General features: G+C 51.6%; 2 protein-coding genes across 2 annotated transcripts in view; both read left to right on the top strand.

Annotated features, from left to right (window-relative positions):
• Nucleotides 1-4762: 4762 nt before the first annotated feature.
• LOC309404256 (interferon-induced very large GTPase 1-like) lies at nucleotides 4763-12076 on the top strand (the record flags this gene model as incomplete). Its single annotated transcript, XM_081998645.1, has 1 exon — nucleotides 4763-12076. One exon carries the CDS (start codon nucleotides 4763-4765, stop codon nucleotides 12074-12076), a length of 7314 nt encoding a protein of 2437 aa, XP_081854771.1.
• Nucleotides 12077-15596: 3520 nt separating this feature from the next.
• Nucleotides 15597-27965, top strand: part of SELENOI (selenoprotein I) — a gene marked incomplete at both ends in the record, with an annotated part of 30331 nt that continues 17962 nt past the window's right edge. Inside the window, one exon of the mRNA XM_081997433.1 lies at nucleotides 15597-15644. Coding sequence (XP_081853559.1) covers nucleotides 15597-15644 — 48 coding nt within the window. The remainder of the gene's footprint in view (nucleotides 15645-27965) is intronic.

Genomic DNA, 27965 nt, shown 5'->3' on the forward strand with positions numbered 1-27965 from the left:
CCCTGCTCACTGCAGGGGTGGGACTAGATGGCCTCTGATGGCCCCTTCCCACCCAAACCCTGCTGTGATTCTGTGACTTGGGGGTAAGAGGAGCAGGTTGGGGAGGTTTCCAGCCAAGACCCCCAAGCACTGCCCATGCTGCCTTTCGCCCCGACTGCAGGCAGCAGCTTTGCCAGCAGCCTGCCAGCGCTGACCGGGTGCACCGGGCACCCCTGTGCAGAGCCCAGGACACGATTTGGGAGCCCGTTGTGTGAGTGCCCGGGGCTGCTGCTGCTTTCTGAGCTGCCTGGCTCAGCTCCAGCGCAGGCAGCATCTGCCAGGTTTCATTTTCACACTGTTGCCGGCAATGGCCTGATTTCCAGGAATGCAGAAGCCATCCGTGCTGCTCTTGTCAACAGGAAGCAGCCACTCGCCTAAGAGACCGGAGCCTATATAGAGGGTTTAGGCTGTGTTTACACCAGCCTGGGAGCTGCCGAGTGCCGGAGGGAGATGGTAGGACCTCACCTTGCGGTAAGCTCTGGGGCTGGGAGCTGGGGCTCAGCGTGGAGCAGGGGTCTTGTTTATCTTCTGCCTCGTATTTCATGTATTTTCCCATCCCTTGAGAGATGCCAGGGAAGGAAAGAAGGGGTTTTAGGGTATTGTCCCTAAATCAGGGTTATTTCACCCGATGTGCAAAACGCCCATCAACACACTGAGTCGAGATATTTGTCTTTATTGCCAGTTTGCAGAGTGGGGTGCTGGGCATTTAAAACCGGCCAGCACACCTCTTAGGAGCACACAGGGTCTTTTATACAAAATGACAACAAAGAAGAAATAGTTGATTGGTCACTTACACAAAAGTTCATCTGCACATGTCCTAATTTCAGTTTTGCTCATTATACTAAGGTGGACTGATATTTGCATCTAAAATCTCCTCCTAGAGGTGTGTTTTTTAGTATTAAAATCACCATAGGTTATGTAGTGGACACCTTGTATTTTTGATCTGTCTCTGGTTTATGTAAAGAAGCTATAACGAGGCATTATCTGCAAGGGTTGACAGAATTTTACTGTCTTCAGATATTGCTCTTAATTACTGTGTCTTGTTTCTGGTTATATGAACCTCTGAGGTCATTCCGTCCTTTAATCTTAGGGGCCTTCCATTTTTGTTATCCTGGTTTCACACCTGTTCATTATATGCTTAGTCAGCCTGAAAGTTTTTACCTGCAAGGTTCTTTTTAACTCCATCCTTCTGACATCAAGGGCAGCAGGTGAATTGTCTCTGCTCGGAGCGTGGGATGGAGGAAGCAGCCTTTGCTCTCCAGCCTCTTTCAGGAAGCTCTGGCGACCTGTGTGTGCTACAAGGGTTGAACTGGGGGGGTAAGAAAGAATCACAGAATCATTAAGGTTGGAAAAGACCTTTAAGATCATCAAGTCCAACCATCAACCCAAAACCCCCATGCCCACTAAACCATGTCCTGAAGTGCCACGTCCACACGTTTTTTCAACACTTCCAGTGACAGTGACTCCACCACCTCCCTGGGCAGCCTGTGCCAGTGCTTGGCCACTCTCTCAGGAAAGAAATTTTTCGCAATATCCAAACTAAACCTCACCTGGCACAACTCGAGGCCATTTCCTCTCATCCTGTCGCTGGTTACTTGGGAGAAGAGACCAACCCCCACCCCACCACAACCCCCTTTCAGGCAGTTGTAGAGAGCGATGAGGGCTCCCCTCAGCCTCCTCTTCTCCAGACTGAACACCCCCAGTTCCCTCAGCCGCTCCTCATCAGACTTGTGCTCCAGACCCCTCCCCAGCTCCGTTGCCCTTCTCTGGACATGCTCCAGCACCTCAACGTCCTTCTTGGCGTGAGGGGCCCAACACTGAACACAGGATTCGAGGTGCGGCCTCACCAGTGCCGAGTCCAGGGGCACGATCCCTGCCCTGCTCCTGCTGGCCACACTAGTGCTGATACAGGCCAGGACGCTGTTGGCCTTCTTGGCCACCTGGGCACACTGTCGGCTCATATTCAGCTGGCTGTTGACCAGCACCCCCAGGTCCTTTTCCACCGGGCAGCTCTCCAGCCGCTCCTCCCCAAGCCTGGAGCGTTGCGTGGGGTTGTTGTAACCCAAGTGCAGGACTTATTGAACCTAAAGGAGGCAGGGGTGTCAGAGCGGGAGCACAGATGTTATCTCCAGATGTGTATCTCGAGCTGGGACTTTTCCGCAGGTCTCCAGGCTCTGCTCTCACAGATCAGCCTGCTCTCCATCCTTCCACATCTTCTCCCCTTGAGAAAGCAGGCGTGAATCCTGCACCCTCCCTTGCTGGTGGCTGCACGGTCGTGGCAGGAGGGCCAGTATTTGAGAGTGCAGCAGGTACTTGGGTCCAGGGGAGGATCCCTATACTGGGGGATCCTTTTTAAATCACAGTCAGATTGAGCTTGGACTTCATGGCCAGGCTTGGTCTTCCTCCCTGTGATGCCGCTATGGTGTACAGGCATTCAGCCCTGTCCTGAGGTGCCTTTTGCTGTGTGCAGAAGAGACTCGGAAAGCAGGAGAACCATACTTTGCAAACTGTCCCTGGGCTACCATACACAATGGGTATGTGGATTTAGGTCCCAGGCGAAACTCTACTCTGGTCACCACCACAGAAAGGCCCTGATGAGTCTTTGCTGGCTGGGCAATCATCACTGGTAGAGAGGGGATGGCCTGCACCACCCCCTGGAATGAATCCTTTGCGTTGATGGGTTGCCATCTCCTAACCGTCTGGTCTTCTCCTTTAGGATTTTGGGCCTTTCGTTGCCGGTGTTTTTCCTCCTGAATTGTTGAGGTGGTCCCCATCTTCTTAACAACCCAACCTTGTCTACCAGGCCTGCTGTGTGATGGTGTCCTGTCTCAGCTGAGCTGGGGACCTTGGCTACCTGTGTCCTCTGGAAAGTCAAGCATCTGACCAAGAGGAGCATCTGCTGTGAGGTGAGATGAATCAGACCCCACATACATTGAGCATATTGCCTAAATCTTCACTACTTTAAAGGAAAAGCTGACACTAAAGTCTCTGAAAGGGTCCAAGAGCCGAGTCACAAACACCTCGGATCAATACCTGTGTTGGTAAGAGCTCTGTGTCCTTGGTGGGACAAGAGCTGAATGCACAGGAAGGTTTTGTGTGCTGAATAAACCTCTTCAACATCCAACTGAATTGAAACAAGTACTAGGTTTGTATGGCAGTATGAAAAAAAAAAAGGTGTATAGGGGAGGTTTAGATTGGATATTAGGAAAAATTTCTTCACCGTGAGAGTGGTCAGGCATTGGAACAGGCTGCCCAGGGAGGTGGTGGAGTCGCCATCTCTGGAAGTGTTCAAAAAACGCGTGGATGTGGCGCTTCAGGACATGGTTTAGGGGACATGGTGGCGCTGGATTAATGGTTGGACTTGATGATCTTGAAGGTCCTTTCCAACCTAGTCATTCTGTGATTCTGTGTCCAGAGAAGGGCAACGAAGCTGGTGAGGGGTCTGGAGCACAAGTCTGACGAGGAGTGGCTGAGGGAACTGGGGTTGTTTAGTCTGGAGAAGAGGAGGCTGAGGAGAGGAGAAGAGGAGACCTCATCGCTCTCCACAACTACCTGAAAGGGGGTTGTGGTGAGGTGGGGATTGGTCTCTTCTCCCAAGTAACCAGTGACAGGACAAGAGGAAATGGCCTCGAGTTGTGCCAGGGGAGGTTTAGGTTGGATATCAGGAGAAATTTCCTTATGGAGAAAGTGGTCAAGCACTGGAACAGGTGGCCCAGGGAGGTGGTGGAAGTATTCAAAAAGCATGTGGATGTGGCACTTCGGGACATGGTTTAGTGGGCATGGTGGTGTTGGGTTGATGGTTGGACATCATGATCTTAGAGGTGTTTTCCAACCTTAATGATTCTGTGATTCTGTGATTCTGTGACTTGTGCATGTTCAGGTTCCTCAGGTGGTCTTGAACCTGATCTTATCTTACAGCGGGAAGGACTTTGCTCCTCCACTCCCCGCCTTGCAGGCTAGCCCCTCCAGAGGTGTGGGCAGAGACACTGCCAGGGAACTCTGAGGCCAAGCAGTCACTGAATATCTCAGCTGTCTCCTCACCCCTTGTTACCAGTCTGCCAGCCTCGCTCATCAGCGGGGGACACTTTCTCTGACCTTCCTTTTCTGGCTGACGTACCTGTAGAAGCTCATCTGATTATTCTTTGCCTCCCTCGCCAAGCTCAGCTCCAGCCGCACCTTGGCCCTCCTGACCCCATCCTGACACAACCAGGCAGCGTCCCTGTACTCATCCCAGGATCCCTGTCCCTGCTTCCCGTGCCTGGGCATTTCCTTCTTGCCCTCTAGTTTGCCCAGCAGGTCTGCACTCAGCCATGCTGGTCTCCTGCCCTCCTTTCCCTATTTCTTACACCTGGGGATCAAGAACTCTTGTGCTCTGTGGAAAGTGTCCTTAAAGATCTGCCAGCTCAGTACGTATGCATTTATGAGTCCTGTTGGGTATATGTGGGCACTGTTGAAGGCAGCACCTTGTCTATGGCAGGTGGTGTGACCAAGCCAGAGTGTGTGTGCGTGTTGTCGTCTCTGGGATACACATGCAGCTTCAGGGTTGAACCTGCAAATAGGAAAGCAGCAGGGACACCCCGGGGTCCTGGGGTGTCCCAGGCTGGGCTCCAGCAGCCAGGTAGGAGGAATCCCTGGGCCTGCAGCTGCTGGAGAGCCCTTTTATAAGAGGCCATGGCCTCTTATAACATACCTTAAAGAAATTCTGTTTTCCTCTTCCGCAGCCATGAGTTCACAGAAGGACATACTAGAGGATGATGAAAAGGCACAACTTGCTAAAAAACTACTGGCAGAAGCATGTGAGAAAGAAGGACTGGATGGTGGATACTGGCTCCCCAAACTGTTGGAGATACTGGGAGTCAAGTCCAGAGAAGCCCTGAAACATCTGCAATATGAAGACTACCTTAAGCTGGAGTGCGAAGTACAGTACCCCTGGGAAAAAAAGGCACTCCGGAAACTCCTGGAGCTAACAGACAACAAAGCATCTTTTGAGGAGCTGCAGAAGGAGCGCTTGGAGATGACAAAGAAGAGACAAGAAGCGGCCAAGCTAGTCCTCAAGGAGCTGAAAGAAATGCACAACAGCCGCAGCCACAGCAAGGATGTTATAAGACAGAAAGAGGAGGCTCTGTGGCAAGCCTTGGAGGTTCCCCAAGAGTACTGGGCACCACCAGAGAAGTCATTGGCGGATGTGCTGGAGAGCATCCAGAAGCAGCTGGAGCAGCAGGAGTTGTCAATGGGGAGGGCTGAGAACATCTCTGACATGGAGGTCCTGAGGCGGGCATCAGGGGGACTGGCCCTGCGGGGCATTTACAGAACCAGCAGCCTGGAAGATGTGCTGGCAAAGCGAGACCAACTCATTAGGGTTCCTGACGGATTCAAGCTTGCCGGTCCAGAGCAAGGGTCTCTGCTTGAGAGGAAGGAGTTCTCCTCCTCTGCAGCAGAAGCAACTTTCACCAAGTCCATGGAGCAGCTGGGATTCAGCATCAGTGTTTCTGCCAAAGCCGGGTTCTGGGGGTTTAATGTTGAAGCTGGTGTAGATTACAGCAGCTCCTTGCAGTCAGAGGATACCCACCAGTCCTGCTCTGAGAGGAGCTACATTTGCACCACCAAGTACCAGTACATCCCTCTGGCCTCCTGTTACTTCCAAAAGCATCAGCTTCAGCTCTCGGGTGCAGCCCTGCGGGAGCTGCAAGACATCGAGCATCTTTTGAGCATCACTGAGAAAGCAGACAGGCCCAACATGCTGAAGAGCAGGTGTGCAAGCTTCTTCAGAAGGTTTGGGTCTCATGTAAACCAGGGTCCCCTCCACTTTGGGGGGATATTCTGGTGGAAGGCATCTACAGAAGGATTCAGAGCTGAGCAGCGGGAAGAGGTGAAGCGACAAGCATCTGAAGCACTGAACTGCTACGTGGGGGCCAGCTACAGCGGCTTCAGTGTCAGCGTGGGAGTGGACGTGGATGTTTCGAAATCCAGCTCACAGGCTTCTTTTCAGGGAAGAGATGGAAGGAGTGCCCACACAGCGGTTCAGCTCTACGTGACCAACACAGGGGGCCCATCAGAGACAGATTCTCTTCCTCAGTGGAAACTGGGGCTTGTAACTAATAACACAACCTGGTGTGTTATCGACCGAGGGTTTCAGCTGATCCCAGTGTGGGATATAATCCTGTTTAATCACAGCAGTGATTTTAAGTCCATCTATCGAATGAGCAGCAGCCTCAGGGCTGCATATGAAGCACTAACAAATCACAGTGTTGGTACCATGTTTGGAGAGGAACTGGTCAGTGCAGTGGAAGAGGCCAAAGCTTTCCTAGAGTGTGTGAAGGCCTGGGAGATGACGGTGGATGAAAGGAAACTGCTCACGCTGATAGAGTTCAAACAGAACCTGAATGAAAAAACAAAAAATCATAGTGTCTGGATCAATGTATGCCTGTCGGACAAAGCACTGCAGGAGTTCCTGGTGAATACCGTTCTGTTTTGCAAGAAGTCACCTCCAGAAAACACCACCTATATCAAGTATCTGTTGAGGTGCCTCTTGGATCCTCATGTCTATTCTGTCAAGGACTTCCCCAGGTCTTCCTTCATTATGCAATGGATCTTCCATACTGAGCACATGCTTCCCAAAACTCCCAATGTTTCTGAGTTTGAAGATCTCACCAAGACACTGCTGCAAATGAAGGACTACATCCAGGAAGTCACCTATGCACCAGAAACCTCTGCATCTGCCATTCATGAGGCAAAGATAAAAGCCACCTTGACTGCAAGCCTAGCTGTTTATTCTTTACTCCAGTTTCTCCAGGAAAGGGCACAGAAAGACATAGAACTGTTGGTGCTCTTAATTACGAGCAGCACGGGATACCAGGTGGAAGGGAGCACTTTTCAGTACCTCCTTGGATGTCCAGAAATTAACTTCATGATAAATGAAATGCAAACGGGACATAAGGAGTATCTGAGTCTGAAGGAGCAAGATGTTTACAGAGCCCAGGCCTTCCTGCTGCTCACGGGTCTAACCATAACATCTGAATATAAGGAGGTGTCCCCTGAGCAGAAGAAGGAGCGTTTAGTTTTCATGGAAGATCGAATGAAGAACTTATGGTCCACAGAGATAAAAACTCTCCTCAAAAAGCACAGTGCATTCAAAGACTGGGAGATGCTGGAAAGTGACTTGCATTCCTTCATCAGTGGGCACTTGGATGACACATGTGACGATCTGAAGAAACGCAATATAATCAAAGACATGGAAGACACTTTTCAAAAGATAGAGCCTTCCAGTCAGTCCAAATCCAAATCAGATGGCAGCGAATCCAAAACAAATCAAGCCATTGCAAACCAAGAGTTCCTCCACTTACTTAAGCGCCTTGGACTAGAAAGTCACTATCCGAGAAAAATGGGAACAGAAGACTTCCACATAATATACAAGACATCTTTACATGACAGCCAGCCCAGCAACGACAATGAACTACCATTTTACTTCTTGCAAAAGCTATTAACTGTGGATTATCGAGTGAGGTACCTGACTTGCAAGAATGAGAGCAACCCAGGACTCACACCAGTACCAAAAATCACAGAGCAAGAGCATGAACCCTCAGATTCCTTTGATGACTTTTTCACTGATTTGGAGGAAGAAGCCCCTGAACCTGCAACCAGTGAGAGTTGTGTGCACCCCATGGACCTCCAGATGGCAATTTTTCATTGCGCTGATGATTTCATGAGACAGTACATTTCCACAAAGCTTGCTTTCTGTCAGTTTGCACTACCTCTCCTGGTACCAAACCCGTGCACTTCACAGATAGAGTTCCCCCTCTGGTCCCTCAGCCAAATCAAAAGGAGCTGGAAAGGGGCTGAGAAGTCGGGAAAGCAGGCCAGAATTAACAATTACAAAAACAAACTAATTTATCAGGCAGAGACACCCATCGTGTCCTTCATACGGATTGGCAGTTCTCCCTCCTCTTCCAAGTCTCAGCTCCTGAATGCTCTGCTGAGCAAACAAAAGCATGACACTTTTTTCCACCGACATTGCAAAGGCAGCACCAAAGACTGTTTGCTGATGAAAGGTGTTGTGGAGATCTCCTGGTACTGCCCCCGGGGTAGTGACGATGACAGCTTTGACTGCTGTGTTGCTTTCTGTAACCTACATGGAGATGCAAGGGATCATGAAGAACAGCTTCAGTTTTTACAGGAGATATCTGCTGTGAATGTGGTGCTCATATCCGAGTCTGATCAGAGTGACAAGAAAGGGATGAAAATTTTACATGACCTGTGGCAGTCGCAAAGGCCTTTGGTTTGTCTTTTCACTGAAAAAGAGAATGTTGCAGCCAGCCGATCTAGCCAAAACATAAGAATAGGTATCAAGAACAGAAACGAAGCAGAATTAATGTGCGAATTGACAAAAACAATCAGGGATCTCCTGGAAGAGTCTAACACACTTTTCAGCCTTGATGCCTGCCAGGACAAAGCTCGCAAGCATGGGTTCTTAGTTGATGAAGATACAGAGGCATGCGTGACAGCCAAAGAAAAGGCAAAGGCACTGGTGAAGCTTCTGAAGAAAGAGAAGTTGTTTGAGATAAAATCTCAGCTACTGCCTCTTCAAGGAAAACTGTGGTACACCTGGTGCAAAAAGGACAAAGAACTCACTCGCTTGCAGGAAAAGAGGAACAAGAGCATAGAGCATCATCGGAGCCAAATTGAATCAGAGAAGTCGGCAATAAGAAGAAAGCAACTAAAGAAAGCATTCCCCCTCAATCAGCTGATGAGATCTGTTCTTGGCTTTCTGCAGTCCCAGCCAGCAGATACCAAGAAATACTTCCTGCAGTGGATGAAGGTCTTTATGGATGACCTGTCCTCCGATCGCCTTGACGAGCTGAAGAGACAATATCACCAGTTATGGTCTCAAATCCTGGCAATAAAGAAAACCAATGAAAAAAACAATCTGAAACCTCTGTTGCTGAGTGAGTTAGATGCCCTGTCCAATGAAATCAATGATTCGTCCATTGGCCTTGAGCATATTTTGAGAGAGGTAGGTCAGATTTATGAAGCTCTGGAATCAATGAACTCAAAGGACAAATGTTTTGTCAAACTACCTGAAATTGCAGCTGATCTGATGGTTTCAGGGTATCCCGTCGAGCTGATGGATGGTGATGCTTCTTACGTTCCATTACGATGGGTTGGAGCAATCTTTGACAGATTAATTGAGAAGTTAGGGGACAAACGAGTGTTTGTTCTTTCAGTGCTTGGCATCCAGAGCACAGGGAAGTCAACCCTGCTGAATGCCATGTTTGGTCTTCAGTTTAATGTCAGTGCAGGGAGATGCACCCGGGGGGCGTTTATGCAGCTAATTAAAATGGACAAGAAGCTGCAACAAGATTTGGACTTTGATTACATGCTAGTTGTTGACACAGAGGGACTTCGTGCTATAGAGATGGCCAATAAACAATCCCTTAATCATGACAACGAGCTGGCTACCTTTGTCATTGGCATTGGCAACATGACTCTGATCAATATCTTTGGAGAAAATCCTTCAGAAATGCAAGATGTCCTTCAGATCGCTGTGCAGGCTTTTCTGAGGATGAAGCAAGTAAATCTTTCCCCAAGCTGCCTGTTTGTACACCAAAATGTGGGAGAAATAACTGCCAAGGAACAGAACATGGAAGGACAAAGACGTCTGCAGGAAAAGCTGGATGAAATGACTGTGACAGCCGCCCAGCAGGAATTCTGTGATGTCTCCTGCTTCAGCGACGTCATCCGCTTTGACGTGAACACCCATATTCATTACTTTGCTCACCTGTGGGAAGGAAACCCCCCAATGGCACCGCCCAATCCCACCTACAGCCAGAATGTCCAGGAATTAAAGAGCAAAATTCTCCAAGCTGCCAAGAAGGAGTCACAGGGCAGCGTTCTGAGGCTCTCAAGCTTGAAAGTTCGTATTAGTGACCTCTGGAATGCTTTGCTGAATGAAAACTTCATTTTCAGCTTCAAGAATTCAGTGGAGATTGCTGCGTACAAGAAACTGGAAACCGCATTTAGTCAGTGGACCTGGCAGCTGAGGAGTCACATCCTAGACTTGCAAATGAAATTGGACAATAAAGTTCGGAACGGGGACTTGCAGAAGATCACCACCGAATACCTTGAAAAACTAGTGCAAGGGACAAGTGATGCCATCATGAAAGACATGGACAAGTATTTCAGTGAAGACAGAGACTGTGAGATACTGGTCCAGTGGAAAGGCAGCACGGAACTGAAGCTAAAAGAACTAAAAGAATCTCTTCTTCTTGAAACTAGAAAGAAGTGTGAGAATCTAATTGAACTAAAGAAGAACCAGTGTAAACTGGATGAAAGGAAGTCAGAATATGAAAACGAGCTCCTGAAAAGGAGTAGGGAGTTGGCTCTGTCTCTAAAAGGCCAGGAACTAAGTGAAAGAGAACTGAGAGACAATTTTATTTCTCTCTGGGCAATCTGGATTGCTGAAGTCTCCTCTGTTGCTCCCCCTCCAGAACAGATTGATATTGATGTGGAAATAGAAGATGTCCTTCTAGAACACATTAAGGAGCCTAATTTACATGAACGAATCAGGACATTTCCCAAACACAGAGTATTTTCTGTTGACCTGGAGAAACATGTTGCTAAGAAAAAACGTTGGGTCATCTGGACTGCGAATTTTGATGATGCTGATGTGAGCAACATGCACCGCATTACAGATAACATCATAGCGTGTGTGAAGGCAAACATTGATAAGAAGGAAAAGGAGAAAAGGGATTACAGTCGAAGTTTTATCCATGAAATACTAAATGAAGTACAGAAAGGTATGAACTCCATCCCTAGCAATGCAAAATACAGTTTTAATAAAGATTACAGAATAGATTTATCTATTTATCTGTGCAGAATGGCAGCAGAAAGGTTTAAAGCCATGCATGTGGCATTCAAAAAAGCAAATGATCCAGCCATCTACCTGGAGAGCAAGAGAGAAGATTTCTTCAAATGTTTCCAGATTTCCTGCCAAGGAGCCACTTGTATCACAACATTTGCTGTTTTCCTGTGTGACAAGATTGCCCCAGCTCTTCACCAGGCAGTCTACGAGAGGACAGCTCTTGCCATAGCTCGAGACATGAAGGGTAAAATCCCAGATTTCAATGGCAATAGATCCTCTCTGGAAGCTTGCATACTGAGATACCTGGCACAAGAAGAAAATTTTAAGAATTTCAAGGAGTACCTTAATTGCCCAGAAGACTTTTTAGAGAGTTACATTGAGACACGTGTTGAGACGTACTGTTTAGATAAGAACAGGAGGCTGGAGAAATTTTTAGATGACTCCCTTACTTACTACTATGAAAGCATACAGTCAGCTGTTTTCACATCAACCAACATTGTCAAAGACAGAAAAGACAGAGATGACAAAATCTCTCTTTGGCTGGATGAATTTTGCAGCACGCTTGGAGAGGTGCTAAGCTTGCCCAGAAGGGACCTGAAGGGAATTGAGCATCAGGAGATAACAGATATAGAGTTCCTGAATAATGCCATGGCAGAAGCACTGGCTCCCCTGAAAGACCATCTCAGGGAAGAGTTTGCCAGTGCTGATATGAGCTCATTTGAAAGGCAACCTCACACAATCCTGGCTGAGCAGTTTGCAGGGTGCTGGGAGCAGTGTCCCTTTTGTGGGGCTGTTTGCACAAACACCATGCCGAATCATGATGGAGATCATCAGCTTGTCTTCCATCGTCCCCAAGTTTTGAAAGGATACAGGTGGCATAAAACAGACAATCTGGTCATTGATATTTGTTCTAGTAGTGTTGCAAGTGACTGCTTATTCAGGATTGGTGAAGACATGTGGATCCCCTACAAGAGATACCGGGCTGCAGGACCTCCTTATTCCACTTGGAACATTCCTTCTGATCCATCCATGCAAGCATACTGGAAATGGTTTGTGTCTCATTTCAGGACAGAGCTAGAAAAACAGTACAATGGGAAATTTCATGGCAAAGGAGAAATCCCTGCTTCATGGCAGCAAATTACAAAGCAGAAAGCACTTGAAGAACTGGAGAAGCTTTAGGCCACATCGATATGAAGGAAAAACCGCAACTGCTTTGCATTTTAGAACATAGTAGGAATCTATCCACAAAATACTATTATAATGACTATGACCTCAAGCCACATGAAGAAAACGATACCTAATTGCTCACAAAGTTGGGTGAAATAAGGTGTGCTGCTCCTGCCATTGATCAGAAATTCCCTTGCTTCATGATAAAGTCAGAATCCTTTTCCCTTCTTGCCATAAATATTTACATCTGCTGTGTCTTAGCGCAAAAAAGAAAAATTGCAGCGAGCAGTCCTATGGCCAAGATTAAGACCAAGTGCCAGATGAAGAACAAAGGCAGCATTAGAAAGTACCAATTTTATCAGCTGCTATGAGAAAGTGACACTGGCAAAAAAAGTTTTCCTTCAGCAAGTACCTGTCACGCTTAAAGAAAGGGCTGCGGGATCTGAGAGCAGCTCAACACTGACTGCAAGCTGTGCCGTTTTGCTTTTCAGGATTATCATTTCCTTATCAATTGTATCTTTGCAGCTTCCTCAGCAGCCATCGGCAGTGTGTGACATTAGCGTTTGTGCTGTCAAGGCAGGCTGGTGGCAATGGAGCCACGGTCTGGAGAACATGTAACCAGCTGGGACTGCACCAGTGAGGTGGTTGGCAGTTTTTGTTGCGCAGTTCCTGCAGTCCTGCTGGAAACCCAACAAGCTTTCCTGGAGTGTTGGCCAAAGTGGTGATTGTAGCCTTTGCTAATAAACTAATCGAGTTGGACTGGCCTGGCCTCTGTACCCTTTATTTTCAGGTGAGCCACAGTTGTGTGCGACTTCAGCATTTGTGCTGTGAAGACAGGCAGGTGGCAACTGGGCGATGGTCTGTGTAAGGGTGTGTGGAAGGAGAGCATCTGCTCCTTTCAAGGTGTCTGTTCAAGGACCTTCTTCAATGTCTCAAAGGGATAATAAGAAGGGGAGGAAGCCATAAGCCAGAACAGCCAGTTAAACAAATCTGACCGACAAATGATAAGGATTGGTCATTTGTCTGATGGACAAATGATAAACCAAGCCTGGTCAGTCACAATAATTGATGAGTAAAAGGGTGAGAAGGTTTGTTCCAGTGAGGTTATCTATCAAGGAGCTGGCCAGTTGGGAAGCTAAGGGAAAGAAGGGGAACCAAACCCAAAATACGCCAAGACACAGACCTGACAAAACAGATACGGAGAAAATGACGGGAAACAAACCTCACCAGCATGAGTGTGTGCGGCAAGGACTAAGTGGATTTACTGGTGAGACCTGCGTGTGTGTGAATGGATTTGGGGCCAGCTACTGGAGTCAGACTGAGGGGTTGGATGCCCCTGGCCCCTCGTGTTAGCTATTGCAGTGAGTGGGATCCCAGTGCAGCTACTGGAGCAAGTGGGGGTCCTTCAACTCCAGCCACTGGGGTGGGAATGGTGTGTGTCCTGAAAACGAACTGCCTGGAGGGACTGGTGTCAATGAGGTGAGTGAAGGGCCGAGCAGCAGCAGCTGGAGCAGGACCATGGGTCACAGCCCACGTGCCTGGTGCTGGCTGCTGGGCAGGCAGCAAATGTCTGTATCCCCAAACCGGGTGCGCGCGGGGCGCACGTGTGAACTTGCCAGCAAACGTCAAGCTGGACTAGCCGGCGAGTAGGGTGGCCTTGGGTCCGGGCCGGGGTACCAGGCGGATGGAGGGTCCGTGCCGGCACTCTGGCCTTGCCATGTGCCTGAAGCACCCTTTCAGGGCTTTTTTCTCCCACGTGTACTGTGCGCTGCTTGGAAGCCATAGGTAATCTTCATCTTTCAGATGTCTCAAGGCCCGTGTGCCAGTAACTCCCAGCTCCTTCTCCGGTACAGGGAGCCAGCACTCTACACGGAGGCCCGCGCCTTTCAGTGTCTCTGCCAGTCCGCCCTGGCACGCGTCTCCCCCAGAGGGATCGTCTGGCGTGTCCTGCCTTGCAGACATTGCTGCGGGAAGGAATGCAAACATGCCTTCAATTGACACAGGGATGCAGTAGCTCTCTGGGTCTGCAAGGTTTGGAACTAAGGTTCTCAGTGACACTGACTTGCTGAAAAGAAGTTGTTAGGGAAGGCAAAAGACCTGATGATGGTGGGAATTGAATGTAAAGCTGACCAGGAACTGTCTGGTGGGGGTCTGTCTGATGCATGTGGTGGGAAAGATTGGGGCTGGAGAAGGCAGGTGAGGGGGCTGGGGCTGGGGCAACAGGCTGGGAGGAGGCCGGGATGGTACTGGAAGTGGAGATGGGGAGAGCTGAATGTACCAACTTTGCTTTCACTTTCTCTTCTCCTCTGCTTTATCTTCTTCTCCCCCTCCTTGCTCTATCTTTCCCGTCCCTCCTCCCTGTGTGTACCCCCACCATTCCCCCTTCCCCATGGAAACACATAGCCCTTGTCCCACCTGTCCCTGGAGCCAGTGGGACACGGATGGGCTCCCCATGGGGCCCAGAGGTTACTCTCACCCCAGCCTGGCCCTGCGTGCTCCTGGGGTTCTCCCGCCGGTCCTGGCCTCGGTGTGCATGGAGCGTGGGATAATCCCAGTCCAAGCTGCATCGGGAAGGTCTCCCTGTTCTGGCCGCTTTCGAACACCTTTCTCTTACATTTTCCTTTAAAAAAAAAATAATAGAACTGCAGCAAAACGCACGATTGGAATAAGCAGGGCTGGGACGGGGCAGATGTTCCTGTGAGAAGGGAACCTGAAAATGGTCATACTTCTCTTTCCATTTTCTGGAAGGTCATAACATGCCAGAATACCCCACTGACCAGCGATGGGTGCACGAGGGAAGACACATAGAATCGTAGAACCATTTCTGTTGGAAAAAACCTTTAAGATCATCGAGTCCAGCTGTAAACCTCAGAGCCCACGGCTGCCACCGGTCCCCCCGCAGCGCCCGAGCCGCCAGCGGCAGCCCCTGCTCCTTCCACTTCCCCTGAGGACGGGTTTCTTTTTAACCAAATACCTCCTCCCGCCCGCAGGCGTGGAGAAGAGGGGTCGGCAGCCCCCGGGGAGAGCTGCTGGGATGCCGGCTGTGAGGCGGGAGGCGATCCCCGCGTCTCCCCAGGCCTCCCTCGCCTCCTCATCACCTCCGCATTGGAGAGATGCCCAAGGCAGGCCTGGCTCGCCCTCCTCTGCGCTTGCGGCGGGGTCCACCCCTGCGGGACCTCCCCAGGTCTTTATTTCCTCCCCAAAAGTCACTCGTCAGAGCCGATAGCTGCCCGCAGTAAGGCGCCCGTCAGCGCCGGCCGGCCGCTCCCCTCACAGCCCGGCGTCCTCCCGCCCAGCAGGCGGCGCTCTCGCCCCGCCGGCCGCTCGCCTAGCCTGGCCGGGCGGCGGGCGGGGCGCCGTGACGTCACGGCCACGCCGGGTGGGCCGATGCGGCGGCGGGAGGCGGGTTACGGCGGCCGGTGGGGGCCTGGGCGGGCGTGGGGCGGTGGGACCGGGACCGGGACCGGGACCGGGACCGGTGGCCGGGACCGGTGACCGTGGCCGGGGCCGGGCCGAGCCGCGCCGCGCCGCCATGGAGTACGTGACCGCCGAGCAGCTGGCTGGCTTCAGCAAGTACAAGGTACCGGCGCGCCGAGCGGGACGCGGGGGTTGGGGGGCTGTCAGGGGCTCGGCCGTGGGGCCCGGAGCACAGGCGAGCGCCTCTGGGCCTGCCGCCCTGAGGGCGATGTCTGAGGGGGCCGGCGTGCCTGGGCGGGTCTCTCGGGGGACGCCGTTTGGAAGGGAGATACATGGGGAGGGGGGCTGCAGTGGGGCCCGGTGCCGGGGCTGGGGTGGGACTCGGTGCCGTGGGGAGCAGGAGGTGCTGTGGGGCCCGTGTTTTTTTTTGTGGGGGAGGCTGCAGTAGAGCTCTGTGCCGTAGGGGGGTGGCGGGGGCTGCTCTAGGTCCTGGCCGCGTGGAGGGGGGACCGTTGGGGCCTGGTTCCGTGGGACGGGGGCCAACCGCAGTGGGGCCCGGTGCCGTGGAGGCGGGGTGCCGCTCAGTGGAAGGGTGGGGGCGTGAAGTGTGTGTTCCCCCCCAGGATCCCCTCCCGGGTGCGGTCCTGGGCAGCGCGTGGGTGCTTGACTCCGTGCAGGGTCCCTCACCCCCGCGCAGTTCCCCGGGTGGGCCGTGCCGTGGGCCGTGCGGCGGGGGCCAGTGCAATGCGGTGCAATAAAATGGTTTTTCTTTCTCCTCCCCGCCCGCCCCCTCCCGCCTTTTCACTGGTGAGGGTGCTGGGTGCAGTGAAGCTGTGACTGTGTGGGAGATGTGGGTCCCCCTCCTAGCAGGAGCGGACAGGGGGGACCATCGTGTGCCCCACAGCGAGCCAAGGGGTGTCCGCCTGCAAACTGGGCACCCCCGGCCTCTTTTGCAGTGGGGACGAGGACGCCGCGTGTGATGGTGCGGGGTACAAAGTGGCGCGAGTGTGTCCACACGCTAAGGTGGGCACCCCCGGGGCTGTTCGCCCCCCTCTGGGGGAGGACAGGCTGTGTGCTGTGCTGTGGGGTCCGGCATGGGGACAGCAGAGCGTGGGGCGGTGGCAGTGTGATCGCACACCAGCTGTGCTCCCCCAGCTGTGCTCCAACACACTTTCACGTCCTACACTACAGCATGGTACAACGTTACTGAGTGGGGTGTGATCACATTTGATGTGTATGCCCCTTGCCCCCGGCTGTCCCTGGGAGGGGGGGGTGTTACTGGGTGCTGGGTGGGTGTCATTGGGAGTGGTGGTGTGGCAGCTTGTCTGTCCCCCTCCACCTCTTCCTGCACTGGCAGTGATGTGGTCAAGAGAGGTGACTGTGGCATGTCACCACATGCAAGTGAGGACGGCGCCTTGCCGGGTTGTGCTGTGGCTGCCCCTGCTGTGACAGGGCTGTGGAGGAGGGAGCTCTGGGTGTGTGCAGGTCTGCATCGTGGTGTGAGCACGGCCAGCCTAGGGACTCCCCCCATATTTAGCTCAGGACCACATTGCTCCTGCCCTGTGGCTGCTCCCTGCACGGTCAGATCCACAGAAACGTGCCAGACATCATCCCCATCTCCTCGTGCAAGCGTGGCAGTCTGTGTTTTGTTCAAAGAACTGGAAACCTTTGAAGGAAGCTGCTGTAAGCACAAACAGGCTCTGCTCTTGCAGTTTAAATACCTAGGGTATGATTTTGGGCCAAAGCATGTGGCATCCTTAGCACAGGGGAACACTGGGTTGTGTTTTTATATGGGTGGCAGGGATGATTGCCATATTTTTTTCTTCTGCCACACCAGCAGTGTAGCTAAAAGTGTTCACCTCACCTTCTCTTGTGCTTTGCTCTTGTTCAAAGATCCATCACATTGGGCCACATTGCAGTCCTTCCAGGGTGGTTCATGGGGTGTCATTTAAGTGTGCAGGATGCTTAGGACAAGTCTGTTTTAGTCCTCGCTGTACAAAAAAGATGTGGACAGGCTGGAGAGGGTCTGGAGAAGGGCCACAGACATGGTCAAAGGGCTGTGAAGCCTGCCGTATGAGGGAAGGGTGAGAAAGCTGGATGTGTCCATCCTTGAATCCTTGAGAAAAGAAGGCTTAGGGGAGACCTTCTCACCATGTCCCAGTATTTGAAGGGTGGCTACAAAGAAGATGGAGACTCCCTTTTTCCAAGGAGTCCCATGGAAAAGAGATGGGGTAATGGGTACAAGTTAATCCTGGGGACATTCTGACTGAACACAAGAGGAAAATTTTTCACAGTGAGAACAATCAGCCATTGGAATAATCTCCCCAGGGAGGTGGTGGGTTCCTCAACATTGGACACTTCTAAGACTCGGCTGGCCAGGGTGCTGGGCCATCTTGTCTAGACTGTGCTTTTGCTGAGAAAGGTTGGACCAGGTGATCCTTGAGGTCCCTCCCAACCTTGTATTCTATGATTCTGTGATGCGTTCAAGGAGCAAAGCAGGTGACATGCTGACTTGTATGGCTGGGTGAGGTTGGCTGTGTGGGACTGATCTCCTGGAGCAGTCTGTGGGGGCAGGAGTGGTCAGAGCTTGCTCATGCTTTTTTGCACACTTGGAGCTGATGAGGTGGAGGTAAATGGACTTGGTAGAGTGAGATTGGCCAATGTGACAGGTTGCATGAGGCTCCCTGTGACAGATGGATTGTACGGGGATTCGTCAGTAAACTTTAAGCATTTAGAAAGGCAGTGAAAGATAGCGGTTTTGTGTGGGCGCTGGAAAAAGGTAAGCAAAATGCAGTCAGCTTTGAGCCAGACCTCCCAAGGTGACTGATTTTGCTCCTGCAAAGACAATGCTTTTGCTTGAAGAGGGAGACTGTAAGAGTGCTGTTTCCAGTAGTGCCTGGAGGGATTTGTGGTGTTGCTGCCTTCCCTCCCAGTACCTGTGCGGTGAGGAGGGGGATCTCCAGCCTTTACTGGTGGTGCTGGCCGTTGAACTTGGGAGAGTCCAGGCAACAGCAGCAACCTTCTCGTTTGTGTAGCAGGCACCAAAGACCTGCTCCCAGGTCACAATCTTTCTGGAGACGCCTCTGACAGAAGTGCTGTTGCAGTTAAATCTATGAATAGGACCTGGAATGCAGACCACGGTGAGTTGGAAAGTCCCATCTAGGTTGTAAAGCACGGCATGGGCAGCATCAGTTGCTTACTGTCACCAGTTGCACGCTGGCGTTGTGCTTACTGGCCTTGGTTTCAGATGGCAAAGGGCTGAAATGTGTAAGCAGGTCTCTGATGGAGGTCTCAGCCTGGCACAGCTGAATCAACAGTCAGAAGCCAATAAAGCTGTGTATGCCCTGAGGGCAGGAGTGCGGTCTTACTGGCAGGAGTAGCTTTGCTCCAGAGATTGTGGTTTTACTCAGTCAATAGGGACTTTGATAAGAGTGGGTGGGTTCATGCTCAAAGAGCATCATTTCTGCTCTACACTGATGCCTCGGTTTTGGGTGCTTGGCAGGGCTGTGCAGTGCCGGCAGTGTGAGTACCTGCGGGTGAAAGTGCTTTGCTGGAGATGGCAATAACCTGTATTGAGAAGAGCAATCAGTGCTGACATGCCAGGCTGCCGTAGCAGGTCATGAAGCCCCAGTCGGTCTCTCTGCAGTGCTCTCTTCCCGCATGTCTTTTTTGCATGGGGAGCTGTTTTTTCCTTTTCTATTTTAGCCTTGAGAAAGTGGCTGATCCAGGCACGAATCTCTGATACTGGGTCACGTATTCCAGCCTTGCTTTAGGCGTTGAGGCTTGTCCTGCTCTCCCCTTTCTCTGCCTTGAAGGTGCAACTCTAGATCCGTCACCGCTCTGTTGATGAAAAGCTGGCTGACTTTCTGGGTAAAACTAGCTCTTCGTGCGCAGAAAACTTCTGCAACAGCGTAAACTGTCGTCCCAAACGGACAGAGCAAGGAAGCAGCGGTGTGAGATGTGTATGGGTGGCAATGCAAAATAACCAAAGAATAATTTAGCTGTTGCTGAGCTGCTTTCTCTGCCTCATCCCCAAAGTGGGCCTGCGTTTAACCTTAGTGGAAGAGGTAAGAGTAGCTGTGCAGCAGCACAGCAGGACATCTGAGAAGGTGGCTCATGTTGTGTAACTTGAATATGTACCCGAAGCCAGTGTAGCTGGAAAGCAGCTAGGACAAGCAATTGGTCTTAGGTCGGGCCATCCAAAAAGGTGATGCATGGTCAGAACCAAACCCTCAGCAGGGACTCTCCACCGGTTCCTACTGCAAACGGCTCTACCGCCTTTGACTCTGCCTCAGCCTTTAAGCTGTGCCCAGCAGAAGCTCTCCAGCCCGGATGCGATAGATTTGGAGAAGAGCAAGCAGATTTGGGGGGGTGTGGAAGAGCCAAGATGTGTCCAAGGAAAGCAACATGTCCCTGCTCTTGGAGAGGAGCTAGTGTCCCTGGAGCCAATACAGCAGGAGCAGAAGAGCTTCATGCAAGATGATCCACAGATTTCTCCAGCCCTGGCTGGTTCACTCCTCCCGTTGCTGCCAGGAGCGCATATGGGAAGTGGCAAGTCAGGAGCCCAGATGGTTTTAGCTTCGCAGCATGCACATTTCTCCTGGCTGGGGGAGAGGTAGGTGTATGCGCCTTCTGTCACAGGCTGGCTTGGTGCCACGGGTGGTAGGGGTATAGAGGGAACCGTCCTTTATCTGCTCTTGAAGGGACACTGAAGAGCTCCTCTGCCCAGGGAAGCAGCACAGCAAAAAGTGCAGCGTTATCGGGGAGTTTTTAATTGTACCTCTAACACTCCTTCAGTAGAAGACTGTGGGACTTGAGTAGCATATGTACCTTTGGAGATGATTTAAGTTAAGCTAACCTGAAATGGGAAGGGTTTCTCTGCCGGAACAAATACATTCTTTGTAACTAAAGCATTACAGCACTGCCTGGCAGCAGCGTGCTGAGGCTTCCCCCGAGGAGATGCTGTATGCAGTGGTCAGAGTGCCAGACAAATCCTAAGTGTGTTGGCTCCAGCGCTTCCTCCGGCTTGTCAGCCTAGTGCAGATGATCTATGCTTCTGGCAGGGCGGAGGTCTTGATATCAAAAATAAAGCTCTTGTTTTGAGGCTGTAGAGCAGGATGCATGTGTTGACCTTCCAAAGAAAAGCAATCCAGACACTCTGCTGTTGTGAAGTATTGAATGTCCTGGGCCAAAACCAGATGCTGTGTTACTCATAAGTATTGAATCTCCTCTGCCAAGAAAGATGCAGCCAGGCACTGCTGTTTCAGAGTGTAAACCTTGTAGCTGGATGCCAGAGGTCATGATCTGCTTCTTAAAAACCTGTCTACAGATCGCTTTCTGGCAGGCTTCTGGGCAACCATTTTCTATAAAATTAAGGGGAGGGGGGAAAATGGGACCATCTGGAACATTCACAGAGGTGTCTGCTCCTACTTTGCTTTCTCTAGGAGAAAGACCTACCCCTTTCTTCCCTCCAGACTGCCTCCGAGTCCTGTTTTCACAGAGCAACCCAAACAACTCTCCCTTGTGCAAGTTGTCTCTGCCTTTCCCGAGTGCAGTGCCCAGAACTGGATGCAGCATGCGAGCTGGAGCCTCGCCAGCGCGGCGGGGGAAGGATAGCTTCGTGTGCTGCATACTCGTATGCTGTTACTACTCGTATTAACTCTGCTTGTGCATCTTCATGAGCTGCACGCTGCTTTCTGCGGCATCATGACTCTCGTGGCTCGTTTCAGTGGGTTGGGGAGGCTGCGCTCGCAGTTGCCACGGCACCAAGAGCAGCTGCGGAAAATGAGGCTGACTGCGAGTGAGGGCAGAGCGCTGCAGCTTCACGTGTCCTCTTAGTTACAGACAGCTTCGATGGTTTGTCACTGTCTTTTTGTATTCCGGTCACGTGCCCTGTGTTTTCTGCAGCTTTTCCTTGCCTGGCGTTGTCTGAGCTGCTTGTGATTCTGCTTTATTCAGCTCTGCCCTGTGGGGTCCTGCACTGTACTGGTGCTTTCGGGTGTGATGGAGTTGCTGATGACTATTCCTGGGCATGTCTTACAGCCAGATGTGTGGTCGCTATATGGCTCTTTCATCCAGCTCACGTAGGAGCAGGGAAAATACTCGAGCGACCAGTGTTGTGTGTGAGGCTCTGGCCATGTGTGTAAGTGGGCTCTGCTTGTGTGTTTTCTTCTCCTTGTGAGCTGAGTGGAAGTGCAGGTACTCTGTTGTGATGACCTCGGGCTTTTCTTAAGGGTTTGTCTTATCCTCAGGAGTAATGGTTTGGGGGAAATGCCGGTGAAGGAGGATGTGGGAGTGCCAACCCTACGTGTGGCATGGGAGGGACTGAGCTGTCCCACAAGAGGAAGGCAATGACACATGTCGTGTCTGGGTCCAAAGGTGGGACAGGCTGGTGTCTCACCCCAGAGGCTTTGGGAGCAAGTGTGAGTTCAGTAAGAGGAAAGTGGACTTTTTTTTTTTTTTTTTTTTAGCAAAACTGCCACACCCTAAAATCCTTCCATTTCTGTGTCCTCACTTCTGAGCAGGAGCTGGTGATGGCAGCCCATGGGGAGTACACAACCAGCAGCAGCATGGGGGAGGCTGGCGGCAGCCCGCTCACTGGTGGATCTTGTGAAGAGGTTCTTTGTCTTGTGACCTGCGTGGGCAGTAAAATGAAATCCTCTCGGTGTCTGATGCCATGTGCCTGCTGTGCTGAGGCTTGGGAACAGCCAGCAGTGCTCAAGCGCTAGTAAAAGTGTCCTGACTCATGGCTCATCCCAGCTTCTCTCTGCAGTTACCTGCAGTTCGCTGTAGGTTTGGCCAGCGATTTGCTGTGAGCTGATCCCGTTCTCCCTGCACAGCAGGTCCCAGCATTTCTTTCCTACTGAGGTATCCAACAGAGAGCTGCCCGGAGCAGCCCCTGCAGGACCACTGCAGTGGCCAGGAGTGACATTTGTTGCCTTGGGAAAGGAGGGCTCTTCCCCAACTGCTTGTTCCTGAGGATGGCAAAAGCATCTTGTGCTGAGCGTAGCTGCATGCAAGCCCTGTGCTGGGTTCGAACATAGCAGAGATTTTGCACCAGGACGTGCTGGTCTGTTATCCCAGTAAGAAAGGTACTGAGAGTCTGTAAGGTGCCATTCAAAATGCTATGATTAGAGCTAACACTGTAAATAGAGAATAGTATAGATAATCTTACATCCCTTTAGATGGTGGGAATTCCAGGTGGTGTAGCATCAAATGGGCCTCCGATCCATGCGCAGCGTGCTGGGCAGACCCTGTCCATAGAAGTTATTTCCCCCTTTTCGATCATTTGAACTATTATAGGATTTTCTTACAGGAAGACAATGCTATTCCTCATTTCCAGTGTCAGGTAGAAAGAATGTTCACATGAGCGCTGCTTGCTGATGAAGGTAAGGACATGCAGGTGGGCAGTCACTGACACTGAGGGGCAGCTGCCTGCTGGCTCCTCCGCTGCAACAAGCTGGCTGAGTTTACCTTGTGGCCGAGGGATCTGTGCAGCACAGAACGGGCCTGGGCACACTCAGGCTGACTGCAGCGTGTGTCACTGACTCCTCCATGTATAGCAGTTTCTCAGTCAGGGTCACCACAGCGGACTGGGTTTGCAGTATGTCAAGCACAGTTGTCCTGCAGTGTCAGATAAGACCTTAGCTTGGGAGACCTGGTGCACTGAATGCACCAAAGGGCTAGGCATCTAGCTTAAAGGATATCTTCTTATTGTGGAAAGTAGTCTCCTCCTGGATGCTCTTCTCCCTTTTCTGCGCCCTTCTTCCAGGTGGGAACCCCTGATCTCCTGGGCTGTCACCAGCCTGAGCACCAGCCGCAGACCTGCCAGACACTGCAGATCCACGAGTCATGTGTGTATTGCTCTTTGCCTGTTCATTTCTATAGGTCCCTTAAGCCGGTCTCACGCAGTCTCCTCTCTGCCCTAAAGAAGAGGGTGCTCTTCCCCTCAAGTGGCTTCAAGAAATCCTCTTGCCTTCAGACTTCAAGTGCCATGGAGAGCAGGGCTACAGATGCTGCGCTGTGGGAAGCAGATGGCCAGAAGCTGTCCCTGGCAGGCTTTTATAGGCTGCTCTGGAAATACGAGCCCTAAAGAGATCTCTGCAGGGTTTGCTCTGCTGAGCAGAGACACCAACATGTGCCAGTGGCAGTTCAGACCAGTGGAACAACAACAAAAGTGGTATCAAGAGCAGTAGAAAGGAAGGCTTTTTGATGCTAGGGATGTGGTTGTGAGGCTTGAGGCAACGGTGATTAAAAGGCCAGTCTTCCTCAGGCCAAAATAGCTTGCCTTCTCCTGCAGGGCCCTTAGCTGGGAGGGTGTGGAGGAGAGGAAGCCTTTGAGCCCTGTTCTTGAATCACTTAACTCCTTCCCCAAGGGCTCTTTTAATTGCTCTGAGACTGTATGTTTCTGCCTTTAAGCAGTGCACAGCTTCCCAAGGTGCTGCTTGGCTGCGCTGTGTTGCAGGGGATGCTGTAAGGAAGTCCTCCTAGACTCCCTGACTTTTGACATGAGCAGCTGTAAAAGTTAGAGGTGTTTTTCTTCTTTCTTCTCCTGTGCTGCAGTTGAATTCAGGGTTTTGAACCTCTGCCCAGCTCAGGGTGTCCCTTGCAGCTCTCATGGTCTGAAAACTGCCCAGCTGCCGAGGTTGGAGGAGACCATAGCTGTGCTTATAGGTTAAGTGGAAACAACCTGGCTCATGAGCCTTGGCTGAGCTTTTGCTCTGTGCTAAGCAATGAGATGACAGTCAGGGATTTATCTTGCGTTCTAGAGACACTTCTGATGTGTGTTGTAAGGTTTTGGTGAGTGATGAGCTAGTTCCACTCCCGGGACTTAGCCTCTGTGTGTTTACATTACTTCAGCAATTTCAGGATTGTTCAAGATGCTGCCGAAGGTCTGGTTTCTGAGCAGTGGCCTTTGCTCTATGGGGCACTGAAGATATGGAACCATATTTTGGTGAGGGTTTCCCAGACCCTCTGTTTTTAGCCACACAATGGTAGTGATGAAGCACTTTGTGGTCTGGGCCCTACTGCTACTTCAGGCCACAGTAGGTCCTGCAGGGTTTCCTAGGAGGAACTTCAAACCTCTGTGGGCTTTTGTATGAGAAGATGACTTGCTGAGGGGGACACAGCTCGGTGGCTGCCAAACAGCTGGTGCATCAGCATGACTGTTGGGCCAGGGTTGCCCTTCTCTGGGTGGTTTGGTTGGTGCTCATGGGGTGATGCTTGTGCTGCTGCAAAGCACCTCTCTGCCCCTTCTTTGGCTCCGCACTGCCGTTCGTGGGGGTGTTTTACTGCAATCCCTACCCTTGAAGGTGTGAATTGGGCAGCTCGTGTGTGCGATGGATGCGGATAGTGGAGTCCTTGTCTTGTCCCTCATTGGGAGCCCTCCCAGCTCTTCTCTTGCTGTGCAGGAGAAGGATGCAGCTCCTGCTCTGCCCAGCTGACCGCTTCCCACATCCCTCTGCATCCTTTGCCCCACCTGAAACAGAAGATGGTGGCTGGGGACATCTGCTGAAACCAGGTGCCTTTCTCATGGCTGTGAGTGCAGTGGAAGAGCAGGAAGCAGAGCTGCTCCTCAGCAGCCTTTTGCTCTTCAGGTTCCCTTTAAAAAGAAAAAAGTCTGTCATTTACTCTGCATTTTTGCTTTGGATATCTGATGGATCTTTGCACACACCCTCCTCTTTTGCTGTCCTGCTTGGAGTCTGTTGTGATGGATGTATGCATCTCCCGCACCCTCTACAGGGAGCAGGGAGCCGACCAAGCGCTCCAGCACTGCTGGGCTCCCCCATCCCTGTTGTCAGTGCCAACACAGAGCCTGTCCCAAAATTAATGACCACAGGCATGTGGAAAGGAAGAGGTAGTTGGAGTGGGCAACACCGATAAGCGTGCTGGTGTATTTGGCTGTTTGACCCCCATCCACGTGCTGGAGGAGCCTCCCGAGCTCTGTCGGAGAGGCAAGGCTGGCGGGTGGCATGCAGAGGAGAGCCAGGTCGCAGCTCTGCCTTGAGTGCTCGCCCAGTCTTGCAAGGTGTGCAAAGCAGTCACTTAAAAATAGCGTAGGCTGCTCATCAGTCCATCTTGGGTCTCTTTAAATTGCACTGAAAGTTTACTGCAATGTTTATTGGTGCGTGTTGAATCTTGGCTACAATGAACTCCGTCATAAAAGTCACTCTGTGCTAATTAGCAGCAAGTATTTGGCTGTCGGGGCTGTTGGGACTGTTTGGAAGAGAACTGGAGTGCATTGTGGAAATTAAAGTATCACTTCCCATAGCTGGCTCAGGAAATGGCCGTGTTATTAGGGCTTGTATAATTGACCTGACTTGCCGTGCTCCGAGTCTTGCACAGAGCAGGATGTCACAAAGTAACGCAGCTTTTGTTCTGTTAATTGTGAATTTCGTCTGTGCAGAGAGGCAGGACAAGGGATGGAGAGAGGCAGAGGGTTATGTGCTTTAGAAAAAAAAAACATTTTCTTTGTGCCTTTCAATATCGGCTCTGTTGAAACTTGAAGGTGCTCTTCCCCCTCCTTCCTCGCAGTGCCTTGCTTCATCTGTAATCATCTCCTGATGTGTGTGGGCTTGCGTTTTCCTTTGATAGGTATACTAAAAAGTTCCACTTGATTTCTTTTTCTAGGGATTGTAATGAATTATCTTTTTTTGCACTGACTCATGTGTTCTCCTGGTTGGTGGCTCTTTCCTGGATTCAGCCCAGTTCTGCCATGGCCTTGTAGTCCTCTGGAGAGGAGACTGGGGCTGCGGTCCTGTGAGTGTCTGCAGCTCCCCGGTGGCTCACAGGCACCTAGACAGGCCAATTCACCTCGCTGATCCAGCACTGAAGGGGTTTTGGGATAGTCTGCTGGGACTGAATGCCCTGGGGAGAGCACAGGGTGGATGTGGAAGTGTGCCTGGGGGTAGTGGGAGGATGCTGCCTTCTCCCCTACCCCCTTGCCCCAGTTGTGCTGCCATGCTCACCCTGGTCCCTTCTGTTCTCCTTGGGCACCAGAAGCAGGCTTGCAAAACTAGTCTGATCCTCCTCTCGGATACTTCAGCCCTCTTGTCAAAGTCCTAAACAGCTCTGGCAGCAGTAGGAAAGTTTCAGCTGTTGCAGTGTTACTGTAACAGGTTTCCTGTTTGTGTGGTTTTGCTTCTGCTTTTTCTTCCTCCCCCCATTTTTCCTCCCCAGAGTCGCTGCTCTCATCCCTGGATTCCCACTCCAGAGGCTTGCTGCTGGCTGATCCTCCTCGAACTGCATCCCAGCCTCAGGCCGCTGAGGGTTCATCTTTCCCACTCCTGCGCTCACCATCTGTGCATCCTTTCTGCGGCTGATCACCTCGAACTGTAGCGGAAGCGTTGGTGACCCATATTCATGGATATTTAATGCTCCCAAACAGAGAGTGCTCTTTGATGCAGTGGACATTGGCAGGCTGCTTGGCTGAAGCCTGCCGTCAACGTCAAGTGTTGCTCCATGTTACATATCTGCAGGGAAATGATTCCCCCCACCCAGCACGATGATGGGGTGGCATGGGACTTGGCGGTAGGGTGGTGGGACTGTCTGTCTGCTCTGTCCCACAGTGCTGGCACAGAGCTGCCGGCCCCCTGGATGAGCTGGCTGGAGCTCAGATAGCCGAGGATTGACTCGAGTGTGGGCTCCCTACCAGGTGGGTCTTTGTAGGGTGAGCTGCTGCAGTGACCGCAGGCAGGTCCCTTCATCAGCCGCTGTGCTGGAGAGCGAGTCTGGCCTGTGGAGGGGCCAGGCCTGGGTTAGGCTCGGTGGAGATGTGCTGTGTGTCAGCTCTGCCCGGGCTGATGCTTTGCATCCAGGCGCACTTGTTTTATCCCTCTGTGGTACCTCTGCTCTGAGATAGAGCTGTTGTCTCGATGAGCATTGCTCTCCCTGCGGCCAGTTCCTCCTGCCAGAACAGGACCGTTGCTGCCCGCTCCCCAGCCACCACGCCTGTGGTCCTAAACACTTCTCCTGCCCCTGAGCTGTGGGGAGGAGCAAGCTTCTCCCCATTGCTCGTCACCATCGGCTTTGCTGGAGGTGTGGTCCCACATCCATGTTTGCAGAATGCAGGGACAATCCCCAGGCTGGTGCCAGCGAGAACTGTGGGTCTGAATGTGAGACCTGGGTGTCCAGCAGGGCAGAAATCTGGTTTTCCCAATGAATTTCCACACTCTGTGGGTCTTGGGGAGCAGGAAGGAGGCTTCTACTCAATGCAGTAGTTCCTCGTGGAGGAGAGGGGCTCTGACCTTTCCAGGCTCCCTGCATGCTGTGTTTTGAAGTGTCTTTGATTGATAGATGTCTAAAACCTGCACGGTGAAAACCAGGCAGGAGGAGGGGCGCGGTGGTGGCATTGAAGCTTGGGCCACTGGCTGCTCGGGCAGTCCCTCCCTGCCGTGGGGCCGGCGGACGGGACATCCGTTGTGCTGTTCTCTGCCTGCTCAGCTGCTGCTGCTGCTCGTGGTGGGAGCCAAGCCCGGTGGCTCAT

The sequence above is a fragment of the Phaethon aethereus genome (assembly GCF_964289735.1).
Source record: "Phaethon aethereus genome assembly, chromosome: 3".
Lineage (NCBI taxonomy): Eukaryota > Metazoa > Chordata > Aves > Phaethontiformes > Phaethontidae > Phaethon > Phaethon aethereus.